This window comes from Prionailurus bengalensis, chromosome F2 (genome assembly GCF_016509475.1).
Source record: "Prionailurus bengalensis isolate Pbe53 chromosome F2, Fcat_Pben_1.1_paternal_pri, whole genome shotgun sequence".
In the NCBI taxonomy this organism is placed as follows: domain Eukaryota; kingdom Metazoa; phylum Chordata; class Mammalia; order Carnivora; family Felidae; genus Prionailurus; species Prionailurus bengalensis.
In genome coordinates, this window is record NC_057353.1 from 16,560,351 (window position 1) to 16,579,856 (window position 19,506).

The 19,506-nt window shown below is 35.8% G+C and overlaps 1 protein-coding gene across 4 annotated transcripts in view; it reads left to right on the forward strand.

The window, feature by feature from the left end:
• Positions 1-15,941, forward strand: part of DNAJC5B (DnaJ heat shock protein family (Hsp40) member C5 beta) — an 84,040-nt gene extending 68,099 nt beyond the window's left edge. For all 4 annotated transcript variants that reach the window (XM_043602198.1, XM_043602197.1, XM_043602199.1 and 1 more), the window contains one exon: positions 14,616-15,941. In XM_043602198.1, coding sequence (XP_043458133.1) covers positions 14,616-14,710 — 95 coding nt within the window. In that variant the 3' untranslated portion in view covers positions 14,711-15,941. The remainder of the gene's footprint in view (positions 1-14,615) is intronic.
• The last annotated feature ends 3,565 nt before the right edge of the window (positions 15,942-19,506 follow it).

Consider the following 19,506-nt stretch of genomic DNA (forward strand, 5'->3'; position numbering starts at 1 on the left):
TTTCCTCTAGCATGTTTGATCAAAATTTGTTTTCTCTCATTGGTAGAGTAGAAAAATTTCTTTTGGTTTTACAACTCACTAATAATAATGTCTAAATTTTTAGGGATTGCTTTAAATTTGGGAAGACTAATCTAGTCTATTTCATATATAAGTTGTAAGATTTGGAAGAATTTTTCACAGACCACTTTTTAAGTCTGCACATTTCCAACTTTGTTGCCTCTACATCACCTAATACTTCCAGTATCAGAGCCCCCTGGACACATTCATATAGCGTGACATCACCTGTGGCATGGATCTTCATGTCTCCTCAGCAAGTGAACTGGCATAGGGAGCTATAGTATTCCTCGAGCCATTCCCATGCCAGTATGGCTAGCAATAATTAACTATAAACAGAGTTTCTGCAAACCACAAAAACATATCCCTCCAAGTCCAAATGAAACTTATCATTTAACTCTATTTCCTCTTAACTGAATCCCTCAAAACATCCATAGCCCCTCTGTTGCCACTCATTAAGAAGAAAAGTATGGGGGCGCCTGGGTGGCGCAGTCGGTTAAGTGTACGACTTCAGCCAGGTCACGATCTCGCGGTCTGGGAGTTCGAGCCCCGCCGTCGGGCTCTGGGCTGATGGCTCAGAGCCTGGAGCCTGTTTCCGATTCTGTGTCTCCCTCTCTCTCTGCCCCTCCCCCGTTCATGCTCTGTCTTTCTCTGTCCCAAAAATAAATAAACGTTGAAAAAAAAATTAAAAAAAAAAAAAAGAAGAAGAAAAGTATGATGGAGGGAAAGTCAAAGTGAAAAGAGACAGTGTTTTTGCTAATTATGATTAAAATATCTTACTTTTGCAAATCTACAAAAATATAAGCACATTGCTAGGGCCCCAAAAGGCCCTTAGAAAGATTTGCACAGATAGAGGTCCCTGAAGCTAAAACTCATTAACCATCCAGTAAATTTACCACTGCTCTTCAATCTAACATTTCATTACGAAAATCTATGCCTTATTTGTAGCTAGCTGCACTAGTTAATTTCAGATTTTTATTCACTAATTCAGAGACTTTATGTTTACAGATAAAATAAACATTAAGACTTGTAAAGATGAAAAAGCAGATTCCATGAGAAGACTCTGCTTTCTGGACTATGATCCAATAAACATAATGTGGTATCTTCTATTCTGCAAAAGAAGGGGGGCCATTTAAAGTTGTTAAAGAAAATATTCTTGAAAGGTGCTACTAATCATGCAGATATCAAGCTACTCATGAAAAATGATAGGCAGCATACATCAATATCTGAGTCCATTAGAAGACACTGGTGAGATATTAGCACTTCAAGATTTTTTTTCAGTGATTCTGAAATTAAATGAAACATGGCAAACATTTTCTCACTTGGGGAATTATTACTTTATATTGAATCTAATCATAAAATCCTAGGATTTTAGAGGTGGAAGAAATCTGAGTAGTCAACCCTTACCTTTCCACAATTTTTTATCAGACTGCTGCCTAACCTCATTTGAAAGCTGCCAATGGTGAGGAGGTTTGGGACTTTGTATGAAAGTGAGAGATACTCAAAAATTCAACAACCACAGAAGGATTATAGAGTCAAAAGCAAGTTTATACCAACCTTCTGGCACCAGCTCTCTAAGAATAACAACATTAAAAAAAATTTTGTGTAAATATTTATGGGTTTTGTTTTGCAAAACTCTTATCCTGGATACATATTTTTTGCTGCTTCTTTGCATAGCAAAAATTTTGATGAAAAATTTATCAGATTTTTAAGTGGATTATGATTTTAATGTCATGTCTAAGAACTTTGAGCCTAACCTTATGTCATAAAGATTTTCTTCAATGTTCTCTTCCCCTCTTTTAAAGTTTATTTATTTTGAGAGAGAGAGGGAGCATGCACACACAGGAAAGGAGAAGAAAGAGAGGGAGAGAGAGAGAATCCCAAGCAAGCTCCTCAGGTTCCACACTGTCAGCGTAGAGCCTAATATGGGGCCTGAACCCACGAACCCATGAGATCATGACCTGAGCCAAAATCAAGAGTCAGACGCTCACCTGACTGAGCCATCCAGGCACCCCTCCAGTGTTTTCTAAAAGTGTCATAGTTTTATGTCTAACATTTAGATCTGTGACCCATTTTAAGTTCATTTTTGTTTATGGTGTAGACTTAGGTCAACTTTGGTGGACTTTTTTGGCACATGGAGTTTAATTGTTCTAACACTATTTGTTGAAAAGATTATCCTTTCTCCATTGAATTATCTTCGTCCCTTTGTTAAAAATCAAGTGACTATATTTCTATGGGTCTATTTATTGACTCTATTCTGTTCCATTGATCTATATCTATCCCTTCACCAATAACACACGCATCTTGCTTTCTGCAACTTTAAAGTAAGTCTTAAAATCAGCTAGTGTGATTCCTCTAACTTTATTGTTTTTCAAAATTGTTTTGGTGATTCTAGTTTGGTTTCCTTTCTGTATAACTTTTAGTATCAGGTTGTCTAAATCTACAGAAAAATACCAATTTTTAAAATTAAAATTGCATGAAATTTGTATATTAGTTTGGGAAAAATTGGGATCTTTACTATGTTGAATCTTCTAATTCAACAACATGGGATGTGTCTCTACTTATTTAGGTCTCATTTGGTTTCTTTTATGAGTGTTCTGTAGTTTTCAGAATACAGAGATGGAATATGTTTTGTTAAATGGATACCTAACTATTTCATTTTGGGGAGAGCTATTGTAAATGGCACTGGCTTTTAATCTGGGTTTCCAGATTAAATACTTAAATACTTGTTCATCACAAGTATTTACAATTATTTTTGTGTACTGACTTTGTATCCTGTGTTCCTGTTAAGCTCACTCATTAATTTGTATTGATATGTGTGAATTCTTTGGGATTCTCTATGATGTCAATTATGTCCTCTGCAAATAGAAATAGTGTTATTTCTTCCATTCCAATCCACATGCTTTTTATTTATTTTTCTTGCTTTATTGCACTGGCTAGAATTCCAACACTTGATTTATTACTCTGCTGTCACCATCTTCAAATTGTTAGCTTTTAAAAAAATTTTTTTAATGTTTATTCATTTTTGAGACAGAGAAAGACAGAGCATGGATGGGGGGAGGGGGGTAAGAGAGAGGGAGACAGGATCTGAAGCAGGCTCTAGGCTCTGAGCTATTAGCACAAATAGCACTGTGAGATCACTACCTGAGCTGAAGTTGGACACTTAACCAGCTGAGCCACCCAGGTGCCTCACTTCAAATTCTTAGCTTTTGAATCAGGTATAACACATTTTTCATTGTGCACTGTGTTTTGCTAATTATGCAGCCAGTACTGATAAAACATTTCTCTGAGTGGACTATAAATCCGCATTTCAAGCTTGATACTCATTGGCGAGTAATAGAACAAAATGCCTGTGAAGCATAATACCCTACTTTCAGGGAAGACTGAAGCTAATTGAGATGATACAGTGGGATGGGGAGAAGCAGGTGGAGCAAGGGTTTTATATTAATTATCAATGTAAATGCTATGCTACAGAGTATACTGTACTTAGAGATTTGACCAGTATATGAATATTACAAATGAAAATGTATTTTTCATATTTGAGTATTAATTTTCAAAGAAGTATGGCTAGCATATCTTATATTATTCTAAGTGCAATTCTCAGAAATGCCAAGATAAAAACTATAATAAAACTAATACGAGACTATCTTCTCTCCAGATTAAAAGTTATAGCTACTTAATACTTTATTGCCTCCTTATGCCTAATTAGACTAATAAAGAAGAAAGAAGCTAACTAGAGAAATACATTTGTGATTTGAATTCAGTGAATAAACACCTCAAACTTCTCTTTTAAGGACACGTTATAGAACACTAGATATTTCTTAATTTATGAAAATCCAAATTTAAAATATCAAACTTTTTTTAGCCAGCTGACTTATTAAAAAACATTACAGATGTTTTTCACTTGACTTGAGATAGTTAATATTCTAGTTTTATATTTAAAGTCTACAATTTTTCTTGGATATTTTTTATTATGTACATATTACAAACATACCTACTCCTTGACACTGGCTAAAGCCTAAGATACGTTTTGATGCTGTAAATGGTACCAGTTTCTATTTGAGAGTAGTGGTACAGGGTGGGATTTGGTAGTAGAGAGGAAAGATTAGCTTTAGTTATTATGTCTCTTTCAACTATGTGAGAAGGTATAATCCAGAGTCTACACTTAAGAAAGGGGGAAATTTCAGTGGTCTCTTCAATATTCACAGGAAACTATAGAATTTGTAAACAGATATCCATCTCTTTTCAAAATAAAAATATACTCCCAGTGGGATCCTAGGAACACAGAGAAATTCTATTATTCTTATGAATCAATTAGGATAAAACAGAAGAGAGAAAGTATCTGGGGGGAGCCCATCGCCCCCTCTTTTTCATCTTGGAAAATTTGAAACTTGAAAGGTAAAGGTAATAAATACCAGGTGATTTCCCTTCCTTTCAAATGTTCACAAATTCGAAGTTCCACTTTGTGAATTTTTGAGTGGTATACTTAAAACAATCTCATTTAGACCCAGTATATTCCTCTGTTAGCTGAAGACCACAATGAAATCAGAATACTACTGCTAGCTAAGAGAACTCTGTAGACCATCTTCAGATACCCTGTTTCCTAGAACTCTGCGTGTGTGTGTGTGTGTGTGTGAGAGAGAGAGAGAGAGAGAGAGAGAGAGAGAGAGAGAGAGAGAAACAAAATACAGAAGCAAGAGAGTAAGTGAGAACCAGTTATCTCTAAACACCCTGGTAAAACAATCCAAGATTACAACAGCTAAATTCAGTGTTGGTTTTTTTTCCCCCCAAACTGAAGGCAATGGACTGAAAACTCCCAGTTAAACCCTAAAGATTTTTTTCATGCAATCATGACTTCCCCATTTTTTGGAAGGAGAGGGAATAAGATATCTAAGTAGAAGATTTTATAGAGTTGACCTTGGTTCTAAACATGTGATATTCAGTGATAGAAAAATCTATTGATTGCTTAACTGTTCTTGTTACTCACCTGGATAAAACCCAAATAAATTCACAGCCACTGTGCTGAAGAGGCCATATGGCTTGTAATTAGACTCCTGCTCTCAGCCAAGATATTGAGACATTTATTACATTTGCTCTGTAGCATTCATCACACTTTGCTGCTCAGGTAAAGGGCATCAAGGAAGAGATTAAATTCACCTTCTCTCTTTTCACCAACCCCCACTCAATCTCCCTCCTACCTTCTTCCCCCCAACCAAAAGGGACCCATTTCTAAAACTAATTCATAGAAAAAAAAAATTCTTGCAACTAACTAATCCAAAGTCCTTTACTTCTTCTTTATATAAATACACCAAGTAAGCATCATCAAGGCTCTGGGCCAGGGGACCAGGACAAGTGAGTCAGCTCAGAATGCTGACCCAAAAGAAACTCAAAGTGGATCCAAAGTTTCTTCAATTTTTGGCTGCCAAGGTTCAGTGAACAAACAAACAGTGTAAAAACCTGTTTACTAGACAGGTTTATTAAGATAGTTTTCCCACAGCAAACATTTATTGAGCACTTAATATTTGTTAGACACTGTGGTAGGAGCTAGAAAAAGAAAATACATGGACTGGGCTATCTTGGATTTTACAATTTAGCGGAGGAGATGGGAGACAAATTGAAATAATGACACAAAAGAGCTAGCTAATTTACGAGTATAAGCACACCAAAGAAGAGGCACAGGGGCTGTGATAATAAACACTAGGAGGCCTGACTTGTGAGACAATGTAACAAGGAACAGAAACAAGAGCATAAATGGGAACCAGTTATCCCTGGCAAAGCAAACCAAAGGATGCAGGTAAAGCTAGCTTCCCTGAGGAAGTGACATTTAAAGCTGAAGACATAAAAAAGGAGAAGTTGAGGTGTAGGAGATTATGAGGATGGATAACCCTAGAAGGGATGAATCTTGATACCAACAAAGCGTTTGGCACAGTATCTCCCTACACCCTGTAGATAAGATGGCAAATAATGTTCTCCATGCCAGACAAAGCAGTTAAAATCATATTGGGCTGTTCTACTGAACAGTTTTATCAAGGAATTGAGTAAAACAGTAGTTGTACAGAGATCACAGTTGCAAATAACCCCAAAATGGGAGTTGTTCAGATAAGGGCTCATCCCATCAAAGTATGATAGAGAGAAAGCAGCTAGAATCTTAGACATTTTGCTAGAGAAGAGCAAGAGCCGTAAAATTTAACTAGATAAAGGGGAAAAAGGAGTTAAGAGAAACCCAGGAGGTTCTGAGGAGGAAAGGACAAAAAGTAGAGGAGAGGTGGAATTTTATTCAGCCATAAAAAGAATGAAATACTGACACGTGCTACAATGTAGATGAACCTGTAAACATTATGCTAAGTGGAAGAAACCAGACACCAAAGAACAAATATTGCATGATACATTTATATTAAATAACCAGAACAGACAAGTCCATTGAGGCAGAAAACTGATGGTTGTCAGGGCCTGGGGAAGGGAGAAACAGGGAGCAACTGCCTAATAGGTACTGGGTTTCCTTTGGGGGAAATGTCTTATAACTAGATAGAAGTGGTGAATTATACTAAATTGTTTGCTTTTTTTTTTAATTTTTTTTAACCTTTATTTATTTTTGAGACAGAGAGAGACAGCATGAATGGGGGAGGGTCAGAGAGAGGGAGATACAGAAACTGAAACAGGCTCCAGGCTCCGAGCTGTCAGCACAGAGCCCGACGCGGGGCTTGAACTCACGGACTGCGAGATCATGACCTGAGCCGAAGACGGACGCTTAACCGACTGAGCCACCCAGGCGCCCCTAAATTGTTTGCTTTAAAATGACTAATTTTATGGGAATCTTACCTCAATTAAACAAATACACAGGGGTGCTTGTGTGGTTCAGTCGGTTAAGCGTCTGACTCTTGGTTTCAGCTCAGGTCATGTTCTCATGGTTCATAAGTTCAAGTCCTGTATCAGGCTCTCTGCTAATAGTATGGAGCCTGCCTGGGATTCTCGCTTTCTCCCTCCTTCTCTCTCAAAAATAAATAAACTTAAAAAACAAACAAACAAACAAACATAGAGGAGAAGGGTAGAACAAAATTTGATTAGAGAAAGAAATTAAATACCCTTCCTACAGAAAAGGAGAAGGTTCTTTGTTCTCTGCAAATTCACCCATGGCAGGGAGTGGAAGATGCCACAGGCCTAACCAACTCACAAAGTAAGGGAAAATGAGAAAGTGGATTATTAGCCTTTTATGCCAACTACTTTGAGAGCAGATACTATTATGGCTACAACCAAGGGCTTTGGAGTCAGACAATTCCATTTCAAGCCCTAAATATAGGTTATTGGTTGAGGTTTGGGGGTAATTCACTTAATTCCTTAATCTGCTATTATTTTTATTAAATACTAAATACATACAAATATTATGACCTGACTTTATACCTTTTATAAAAAGAATATCCCACTACCTTTTCAGTTCCTATTGACTTTTCCCTCTGCTATCTTAAATCCTTTGTAATCATTTTTTTCCTTCAGTTTTATTGAGATATTTGATGTACAGCATTGTTTAAAGTATACAATGACCTGACTTATATATATTTATGAAATGATTACCACGATATGTTTAGATAACATCCATCATCTCATTTGGATACAAAAAGAAAAAAGAAAAAAGGTTTTCCCTGTGATGAGAGCTTTTATGATTTACTCTCTTGGCAACCTTTAAACATACCATATAGCAGTGTTAACTACAGTCATCATGCTGTATATTACATCCCCAGAAATTATTCATCTTATAGCTACAAGTTTGTACCTTTTAACTACCCTCACCTCTGGTAACCACAAATCCAATCTCCAATAAGTTTTATAATCTACATATAAGTGCGATTATACAGTATTTGTCTTTATCGGACTTGCTTCACTTAGTTTAATGTACTCACATTCTATCCATGTTGTTACAAATGGCAGGATTTCTTTCTTTTTATGGCAGAATAATATTCTATCACATACACACTTTTTCTTTATCCATTCAAACATTGATGGACACTTAGATTGTCTCCATCCATGTCCTGGCTATTATAATGTAATAATTTCCTTAATATTCTTTTTAACATTACAAATAAATAAATTTGCATTCCTAATCCATATATTGCTTGGTTTTGCATATTTCTGAACTTTAAGTGAATGGGCTTATATTCAACAATTATCCTCCAACTTGCTTTTTTTCTTCAAAACTCAACATCCTATTTCTTTTTCTTTTTAAAAATTTTTTTAATGTTTATTTCTGAGACAGAGACAGACAGAGCATGAGTGGGGGAGGGGCAGAGAGAGAGGGAGACACAGAATCAGAAGCAGGCTCCAGGCTCTGAGCTGTCAGCACAGAGTCCAACGCGGGGCTTGAACTCACAAACCATGAGATCATGACCGGAGCTGAAGTCGATTGCTCAACCAACTGAGCCACCCAGGCGCCCCTCAACATACTATTTCTAAGATCCATTCACATTATGACTGCCTTTCATTCATTTTCACTGTTGTATAGTATTCTTCCGTGAGAACATCCCATAAATTTATTTACCCATTCTACCGCTAACAGATATTTGGGTAGTTTCCACTTTTTTGTCCACTACAAACAATGCTTCTATTAATGTTCATATACATATCTTCTGGTGCATAAGTGCTAACAGCAAATACCTTAGTCAAAGTGTTTGTACATCTATACTTTATTACATAATGCCACGTTGTTCTGCAAAACTATTGCACTAATTTCCATTACTACTAAAAGTTAATGAGAGTTCCTGTTGTTCCACATCCTTGTCAACACTTGAAATCACCAGACTAATTGTGTGCCAACCTGGTGGGTGGGAAATGGTATGCCATTGTGGTTCTAATTTTTATCTCTTTTCTTATGTTGTTAATTTGAGTTTTTCCTTCTATGAAATGCCTATTCAAATCTTTTGCAGGTTTTCATTATATCATGTACTTTTTTCTAACTGATATTTTTATATTTGGGTATTAACTCTTTATCATGTTTGTTTAAAATGTATTCTCTCAGTTTATGTCTTGGTGTTTTTTCACTCTATGGTATCTTTTGATACACCAAAGTTCTCAGTTTTAATGTAATAAAATGTCAATTGTTGTCTTTATCTTTGGTGATTTTTGTATTTTAAGAAATCTTTCCCTATCCCAAGGATATAAAGGGGTTCTTCTATGTGGTCCTTTCAAAGTTTATAGTTTTGCTCTTCACATTTACATGTTTAATCATCTGGACTGATTTTTATATGTCATATGATGTATGGTTCCAGTTTCAAGTTTTACATATAGAAAAAAATTGTCAGAGCACAGTGATTTCTAGTCTTGGTTTCAGAATACACTAAGTTTCAATAGATATATGGAGGACTTTCTGGTCTTTCTGTTCTGGTTCACTGCTCATTTTGTCTATCTGTATGCAACACCAGGCCCATTTATAAAATTCCTGGTACTGTTTAGGCAAGTCTTCCCACTCTGTTTTTCAGGGAAGTCTTATGTATCCTTGGCCTTTTGCTGTTCCATATAAATTTTAGAATCAGTTTTATCAAGTTTTTAAACAAAAGATATTTAAATAAAACCTTTGAAATTTGTTTAGAATTGCAGTGACTCTGTAGATCAGTTACATACTATTGACATTTTAAAAAATGTGTCTTCTAACATGTGACATGGTATATCCCTTCTTTACTGGCTTTTGCTAAGGATATCTTACGTATTTTTGGCTACATTTATTCCTGAATGCTTTATCCATTTTTATATAGTTACAAATAAATAACATTAATTTTCTACATTGTTTTGGTATACAGAAATGTGCTTTTTTTAAACATTGATTTTGAATTAAAGAAACTAGCTAAGCTCTCTATTTCCAATTATTTATCTGTAAATTCTTCAGGGTTTCTACATAATTGCTTGTATCATGTATGAACAGTGATAGTTTTTATTCTTCCTTCCCATCTCTTATAATTTTTTTTCTCTGTCTTGCCGTTCTGTTTTTGCTGAGACTACCGGTAAAATGTTGAAGAGAAGATGCTTTCCAGATTGCATCTTAACTATGAGGCTTGCTGTAGGTTTTGTCTCTGTTCCTTTTTGTTAGAACTTTGTCACGAGTGTAAAAGTTTATCAAATATTTTTTTCTTCATCAGTTGAGATGATCATGATTTTTCTCCCTTAATCTGTTAATGTGAAGAACTATATGTTATTTTTCCAATGTTAAAACAGTCTTGCATTCTTTTGATAAACCCAATGCAGTCATGATGAATTAACTATTTTTTGATAAAATGGGTTTGCTAATGTTGTTTTAGATGTTTGTATCTATATTAATAAGTGAGGTTGGTCTACAATTTTCCTTTGTCAAAATTTCCTTATAGGGTTCTATATCAAGATTATGCCTCATGAAATAAATTAGAAACGATTCCTTCTTTTTAAACTTTTCTTAAAGAGTTTGTGTATTATTAGATTTATTTCTTTCTACAGGATTTTGTAGGACTTTCTGGGCTAATGTGTGATTGTACAAATTTTAAATTACTGATTCAATGTATTTAATGTCTATAGGCCATCTAGATTTTCTTTATTAAAAAAATAGTTCTTCAAAATTTCTTCTTATTACCTTTCATGTATTTGCATTACTGTCCCATTTTTCACTCCCTGTATTGGTTATTTCCATTTTTTTTAGCCATTCTACCAGATATTTGAAAATTTAATTGGTCTTCTCAAATAACTTTTGGTTTTGATTCTCTTGTATATTTGCTTCTATTTAATTAATTTCTATTCTTTATTATTTCTCTTAATTTATTGTTAGTTTTATAACTTCTTAAATTTTATACTTCTTAATTTTCATCCTTTCTTCTTTTGTGATATTAAGCATTTAAGGCTATAAATTTTCCTATAAGTAACACTTTAGTGTCACACACACACATTCTTATATTGTTCTTATAATCAGAGTCCTAAATATTTTCTCATTTTCATTATAATTTTTTCTTTGGTCTCTAAGTTAGGCCTAAGTTTTAATTTGTAGACCTGTGGGGTTTTTCAGGTTTTTTATTATTGTTTGCATCTATAACTTAACTGCACTGTGATCAGAAATTATGGAGAGCATGATACAATAGTTCAAAATGTCTTGAGGCTTGCTCTGTATCCTAGAACTTAATTTTTATAAATGTCCCACATTGCTTCAAAACAATACATTCTGCATTTGTTAGGTTCACCGTTCCATATATGACTGTTAAATAAACCCAACTTATTGTATGTACTAGTTTGCTAGGGCTGCTGTTAACAAAGAACCACAGACAGGGTGGCTTGACAACAGAAATTTATTCTCTCACAAGTATGGAGGTTAGAAGTAAAAGATTAAGGTGTCATTAAGATTGACTCCCTCTGAGGCCTCTCTTCTTGGCAGGTAAATGGCCATTTTCACCTTATGTCTTCACATGGTCTTCCCTCTGTGTATCTGTGTCCTAATAACATCTTCTTATAATGACACCAGTTATACCGAATGAATGCCCACCCTGAAGATCTCATTTTAATTTAATTACCTCTTTAAGAACCCTCTCTCCAAATTTGATTCATATTTGAGGGACTGGGGGTTAGAACTTTAACATATGAGCTGGGGCAGGGGGAAGAGGTATGTGTGACACAGTTTAGTCCACAACATTGTACTTTTCAAATTCTTTATATCTTTAAAGATTTGTTTCACCAGTCAGTTACTGGAGGAAGCATTCAAATCTTCCACTATGATGATGGATTTCTCTATTTTTCTATAAAGTCTATCAGTTTTGCTTCATATATTTTGAGGCTTTTATTAGTGTATATAAGTTTAGAATTTTTATAGTTATTTGGTGAATTGAATATTATATTATTATGTAGTTACTCTTTAGCTCTATCAATGCTTTTTGTCTGTTAAAGTTATGTTAGCTTTCTCTTATTTATTTATTTATTTACTTACTTACCTACTTACTTATTTAGAGTGTGTGCCTGAGCCAGGGAGGGGCAGAGGGAGAGAGAGAATCTCAAACAGGTTCCATGCCCAGCTCAGAGCCCAATTCGGGGCTCCATCTCATGACTGTGAGATCATGGCCTAAGCCAAAATCAAGAGTCAGGCACTTAACCAGCTGAGTCACTCAGGAGCCCCACATAAGCTTTCTTTTTATTAGTGTTTGTGTGGTAAGATGTTTACATCTTTTCACTATCAACTTTTTTGTCTCTATGTCCTTTGATGTGTGTTTTATAAACGTGGGGGGGGGGGAGGGATTTATTCAGTTTGAGAAAGTTTTTCTTTTAAATAAAGTATTAAGTCCATTTGTATTTGTTATAATTAACTATATATTTCAATTATTTCCTACTAGCACAGGAAGTATATATACTTCCTTTTTGTGTATAGCACAGTTTTAAGAGAATAGACTCTAAGAAATACTGCCTATGTTTGATTACCAGCTCTATTACTTACTACCTGAGTAACTTGGGCTACTTACTTATAATTAGTTATATTTAATTATCACTTTAAATTGACCTTTTTTTCTGTTTCTCTTTTCTTTTTTCTTTCTTTTGTAATGATAGATTTTTTTTTTCATATTTCATTTCTTTTCCTCTCCAGTTGGGAAATTATATTCTTTGCTCTGTTCTTTAAGGGTTATTCTAAACACTTATCAGGCATACTTAAGTTACCAAAGTTTAAAGTTAATTCTTATCTTTACCCCTCCTGAACAATACAAGACCTCTGTAATACCTTAATTCTGATCACTCCCTTTCTGATTTATACACCATTGCTGTATTCTAGTTTGATCTTAATTTAAGCCTCATAAATTATTATTGCTGTACATAGTCAATAATCATTTAGTTTTATTCACATATCTACCATTTTCTTTACTAATCATCATTCCTTTTTACAGCACAAATTTTCCATCTAGTAACACTTTCTTTGTGGCTGAATCACATCTTTTAAATTGAGTAGCACAATTTCCATTTTTATTGTCTGAAAATGCCTTTATATTATGGTTTTGAAAAAAGTAACAATAGCACAGTTTGTAAACAAATTTAGGTTGATAGATACTTCTTTTAACATATTAAAAGTATAATTCCATAGTTTTCTGGCCTACACATTTGCTATTCAGAGATAAGACTGCTGTTGAAACCACTGGTTTTCTTTAATGTCACTAAGATGTCTTAGATATAACTTTATCTTTAATTTATCCTGGCTTGTTCTTGAATCTGGGGATTGGTGTCTTTCTAGAGAATTCTTAGCCATTAAATCTTCAAAATATTGCCTCTAATTTTTTTTTGAAAGTCTTATCAGATATGTTAGACTTTATCACTCTATTCCTCATGTCTTTTAACCTCTTTCATATTTTATTTCTTTGTTTCTCTATTACATTCTGGTTAACCTCCTCAGATCTGTCTTCTACTTCATTCTCTCTTTAGCTATAAACACACTCATCAGGTTTTTAAATTTCAGGTGTTTTAATCTCAACTTCTTTTTTTATAGTTTCAAAATCTACTTGGTCACTTAAAAAACACATGCAACTCTTTTTTATTCTATGTCTTAAAAGCGCAGGACTTGAAGTCTTTGTGGGTCTGATTTGGCCTATTGTTTCTACTAGCTCTCACTCAGTGTGCATTGTTTCTGTGTGTAATCTTTCACTCCCTCCTTCTCAATCTTTCCATCTCTCTCCCTCTCTCTCTCTCTCTCTCTCTCTCTCTCTCTCTCTCTCTCTCTCTGTTTTCACTATGAGTTACATTTCTTGCAACTTTTTAGTTATTTTTTTGAGGGTCTTTCTCTATTTCTCTATATCTCCCCGATCTCTCTATTCATTTTTACCTTGAGTTCATGTATTTAAGCAATATTTTAATGAATCTTTGAGACCTATGTTGAAGGTGGAGCCATTCTCTTCTGCTAGGTGCTTGGGAGCACATCTTATACTGGACCATTTTAAACTAAATTATCAGCTTGAGGTTTCCTGGAACACATGGATATTTAAATTTGGTCTGCCAATATGTATGCTCATTGGCTTGCCATTAAGTATTTGTAGGGGAGCTCTTTCCTCTTTCACCTCAGCACAAAAATGCAAGCCTAACAAATTTCCTTATAGATTTAGGGGTATGGTGACTTAGAGTGTGATAACCATTTTGGGTACAGCATTATGTGGGAAGCTTCCTATTAGACTTTCATCTAAGCAAGCTCCAAGTTCTGACCTCTCTCTCAACAAGGACCATATATGTAATTGTGCACTGAACAACTTTAGGGGGCATTTTGCATACAGATATACACTAGAGTCTATATGACATATGTGGTAGACGTGTCCTCATCCCCACAAGGTGGTTCAAGTTCACCAGGTTCAGCAATTGCTTCAAGTTGAAAGCTGGGTTCAGTGCTTTTGTTTTATAATTCTATAACTGACAGAACTTAAATGAAGAGTAAAGATAGTGTCTCTTCCCTTTTGAAGTCCTTTAAAGGGTAGGCATCCTCAATATCTTATGAACTGAATTGGTTTGCCAATCATCATTTCAACAAAAATATCTACCACTTGCCCCATTAAAGGAAATGTAACATAATAAGAGGGTGTTTATTGCTTTGCTTTGTTTATTTTTAGATGTGGACTTTCCAGTTGTTCTCCAACCTACAAATGCAAATGAGAAAACACAGCTAATCAGAGAAGAACCTCGAAGTTATTGCACAGACTCTTAATATTGAGACCACTGAGGGTCTACAATACATCTTCTTGGTTCAACCATGTCTCCAGGTGGTCATGGGAGGGCAGGGTAGGGGGCATGAAATGCTGTGAACTTTTCCACATTTGTATTTTATTTTTTTAGGTTAGGGAAAGATGATTGCTACATAGTTTTCTCAGTAAGCAGTCTCACTCTTTGAGTAGAATTCCTAATGAAACACATTCCATTTTGATGAATAAAAGCCTGAAGAGTTATTTTATGCTCCTTGCATGAGGCAAGACAGTAGTACTGGACAGGCTTCATGAGCTTGCCCTTTATGTGACCCAGATCTAATTCCTTACTGTAGTATTCCAAACAGAAGCCACTTTTCATCTATTTAACTGAATTGCAATATTCTTATCTGCCACAAATATCATCAGCAAAACATATATGAGAATTTAAGAGGAATCTTGTGTATGTGTGGAGACTTTTCCCTGTCAATATTCAATATGGCTAGAGAAATATTTCAAGAGGCAGGAAGAAATTATTAGGTAAAAAAGACAAATCACTTAATTTTGAAGTATATCTTTGAAAGATTAAAAACTGTCATTTGCTAGAAATTGTTGAGTAAAACCAAGAAGAAAGGTTTTGTGTGTACTTTTAGATTGGCACAAAAACAAAAACAAAATATCAACCTGGTTAAGTTTATGGTTTTTCTGGATCCAGAAAAATTCCCAAACCAGCCCTAAAAATGTGTTGACCATTTTTTTAAGTAAAAATAATTTTTCTACAACTGACCTAAATTAGACAAAGTGAGGAAAAGAAACATATAGGGTAAAAGGTAGAATTCTGAATTCTACAGCCTAACTTTAGACTTAAAGGCATATCATTTACCCCTTTTTGGGTGGGATTAATTACACTGATCAGAAAGTACTCAGCTCTGTGCATGTTGAACAATTAAGCTCAAAGGTCATGTCTGCATTTACTGTTTGATCTTTATATTCATTATGTGATCAAAACCATGTGCTAAAACCATGTTCTAAAATAGTACAGAAAGTGTTTGTTTTTTCTTGGTTCTTTATATAATATTGCAGCTTTCAAGATCTTATTATGTTTTTATATAATACTGCATGAAATGCCATTTTCTTTTTCTGTTTCTTATTCTCCCCTACCACCAAATTACAGTCAAATGAGCCTAAATATACATTGTCAGTGAAAATTGGTATTATAACTCTGACAGTTATGAAGTCATTAAAACTCTACTTTAACTGAGTTACTGGATTTTTTTTTAATTGACATAATCAAGTAGGAAAATCCCTGGTTTGAAAGTTAGGAAAGCTGGTTCTAATCTAAACTCTCACTACCTAGCCCTGTGACCAAGTGAGATGAGAATATGGCTAATTGCTCTGTGTCTCCATTTTCTTATCTGCTCTGACCACCTTCCAAGTTACTCTGAGACCAGATGAAATAGCTGAGGTGAAAGAACTTTACAGAATCAAGTATTTGGCAAATATGAGGTGGTTTTATGTGAATTTGTTTATGTTTGTATAATGTGACTTCTTACATAGATAAACTCTTACCCAACAAAACCCAGGAAGATACCCAGTCCTAATGGCTCCAGTGATCAGCAAGTACTTGGAACTCCGTATTCAACAAACAAGTGCTATTTTCCATTTGATGGGAACCTAAGATAAATATCCCTGTCTGTGGATAATTTCAGCTACTACATTTCCTTCCTGAAGTCTTTTAAAGCAAAAGGTCAGGCCTATTTTTGAAGAGCAACTGTAAATCACAAAGTTCCTTTCTTTCTCTCCCAGACCTCATTTTTCTTTCTCACATGGAATGTTTTACTTCTACTCACAGCTTATCCAGAGAGCTGGTACAAGAGTAGAAAGATGAGAACAGGACATGAATCAGAATCAGAATCAGATGGTCAGATTAAATTCATGAAGGGGTTCTTGTTAATGTTCCCCACAAAGGGCTAATTACCAGTTACAATGATGAATGTGTATGAATGAGGAAATGAATCTACAGAATGTCCATTGGCTACATAGAAACAAGGATCAACTCTTCATTTGAGGAGAGGCTATTTAGGCATCTTGTAGAAATCAACAGAAGCTGCCATCCAGAGTCACCTGCAGGTCTTCTAAATTCATAAGCATCTTAGCAGAGAAGCACCAAGAGGAAACATGCTCACTGTGATCTTCATAAAGGGTCAAATGAACCAGCACTTCAGTGGCTTAACACCTAGTCCTGGGCTTCAGGTTATCAGAGTAGGTGATTTCATATAAGGTTTCAAAGTCTATCTATTTATTTTTTCCTCTTTTACATAAGAACATAATAAAATACATATACACATTTTTGTTTACCAAAATACACATATTTTAATTCTTTGAGAATAAATGACATTCTATTTCTACATTTTAAATGGTATGTATGCTAAAACACATCTGATGTGGCCTAAAATACACCCACCTGTAATGCACTGCCTGATCTTCTGATCTACAGAGAGGGTTCCACTTAGGGCTACATAATCTCTGTGGTTGGCACAATGATGACTCCTCCAAGATGTACTTATCCTAATTCCCAGAACCAGTGAATATATTACCTTTTACAGTAAGAGGGACTTTGTAGATGTCATTGCCAATGATTCTGAGATAGGGAGATTATCCTGGATTATCCAAGTGGGCACAATCTAATCACATGGCTCCTTAAAAATGGAGAATTTTTCCTGGCTGTGAGAGAGATGTGATGATTGAAGAATAGTCAGAGATATGCTCTGAAGTTAGAGGAAGAAAAGGGCCATAAACCAAGGTATGCAGGCAACCTCTAAAAGTTGGAAATTTTAAGGAAATGGATTCTTCTCTAGAGCCTCCAAAAAAGAAATGCAGCTCTGCCACCACCTTGATTTTTGTCCCATGACACACGTCAAACTTCTGACCTTCTGACTGTATGAGTTTAACACTGAATCAGTGCTCCTCACTTGTTTCTTTATTGTCCTTACTCCTTATTCTAGATTTCTTTTTCTTCTTCTTTTTCTTTTTTTTTTTTATTCCTTCATCCTGAGTATCTAACTTCATTTTCTCCTCGGTCTCTTCTCTTCCCTGGTTCTCAATACTCCATCTCCTTCCCTGTTCTCCTCCCTTCTCCCACTCCCACCTTTCTTCCATTTGACATTTATTCCTTTGTTTTAGTCTCCTAATCTCTCTGCTGGCCACTACCAATGCCATGTCCATTTTTACTGGTCTTTTACATAAACTGTTATAAATCTACCCCCAACCAGCGCAGGAGGGAGAGATAGCAAATAGTCTGGGTAACAATATTCAGAAAGGTGAATATTTTCAAATTCAAGCACAGGTACTCATAATGCTGATAGGTCAGAGAGGAACAGAAGTATTTTTCCAACAATTCTCTGAGTGTATTGACAGAAAAATAATTCATAGTGACCACATTCATTATTTGAATGTATGGCAAGGTAATTTATTGAGACATTAATTGTGTTTTGTCCTTAGTGAGACTCAAAGGAATGAGGGCTGTCTTTCTGAGATTCATCTTATAAAGGTCACTCCCTTGCTATTGTGGCCTTGGAAGTTAAATATAATGGTAGAGAGACACCTAGAAAACTACCACCCAGGCTTTTGTTTGGGTGCTTGGGCTATTATAAGGGCTGTTAGAAAGAAATGTGAGGGAGAGAAGTAGCCCTGTTACGAGAGCCTTTGGACTAAAGATGGGTTTGGAAGTTTGGAGGGGAGCTCCCAGAGTAGCCCAGACTTGTGCCTCTGTTAGAGTAAGCAGTTAGTTAGATTCTAGCAGGATACCCAGAAGCCAGCAAAGAGGAAGTCATGGCCACCTATCAGGGAAGTCAGAGGCCTGTCCTGGCAGCACTCCACAAGAAGCCAGATCAAACCAGACAGGCCCAAGAAGGTGGGTGTCATGACACGAAAACCCTGGCCAAAAAAGGAAGAAAAGGCCAAAACCCAGCTTCCAAGAAATCCCTGCCCCTAGTAATGAATATTCCACCCCTAGTTTGTAACTGTCAATAAAAGATAGAAACCCAAACCCCAGTGCGCACAGCTCTTCTCTTTCTCTAAGTCACCAGCTGTCACGTCTGAAGAGTATACTCTAGCTTTAATAAACTTTCCCACTTGTGTCATTCATCCCTGTGTTGTGTCTGTCCTTGAATTCTTTCTCGTGAGGAGACCAAGAAGCTCCAGCAACACCTTTGGGACAGGCTGGGTCAAGGCTCCAGGGCCCAGGGTCTCCCCAGTTTACTGGCAATATCTCCACAGGGGAGAGCCCCTCTGATGAGATAGCACTTGGATGCTGGGTGACAGACAATTTTAAGTCATGGCTTCTTAGCCATAACAAAAGATTCCTTTACCCACACCTGGCCCCTCAAAGGAATTCTACGGGGTTGGACACAGAGACCCCAGGAGCAATGAGGCTGGAGCAAGATGAAGGGCTAGAAACTCACTTGGAGGAGGAAGACAGAAAACCTGAGGACCCCATACATCCCTAGGAAGTGGGGAAGACTCTAAAAACCTGGCTGAGGTGAAATTTCTTGCTACCTTGTTAAACTGCAGCTCTGAGTCAGAATTAAATTTAGAACATATAATGTATTTAGATGATGAAGAAACTTACCTAAGATCTTTTTTCAAATGTCACTTCTTCAAAGGCTTTCCCAGACTACCATGCCTAGAACTATAACCCACTTCATGCTTCCTATTCCCTACTTTTTTCCTTCATACCTTTCACTAACATACTTTTTAGTCTTGATTTATTGTCTGTCTCCCACACTGTGAAGGCAAAGATTTTGGGCTATTTTTGTGTTCT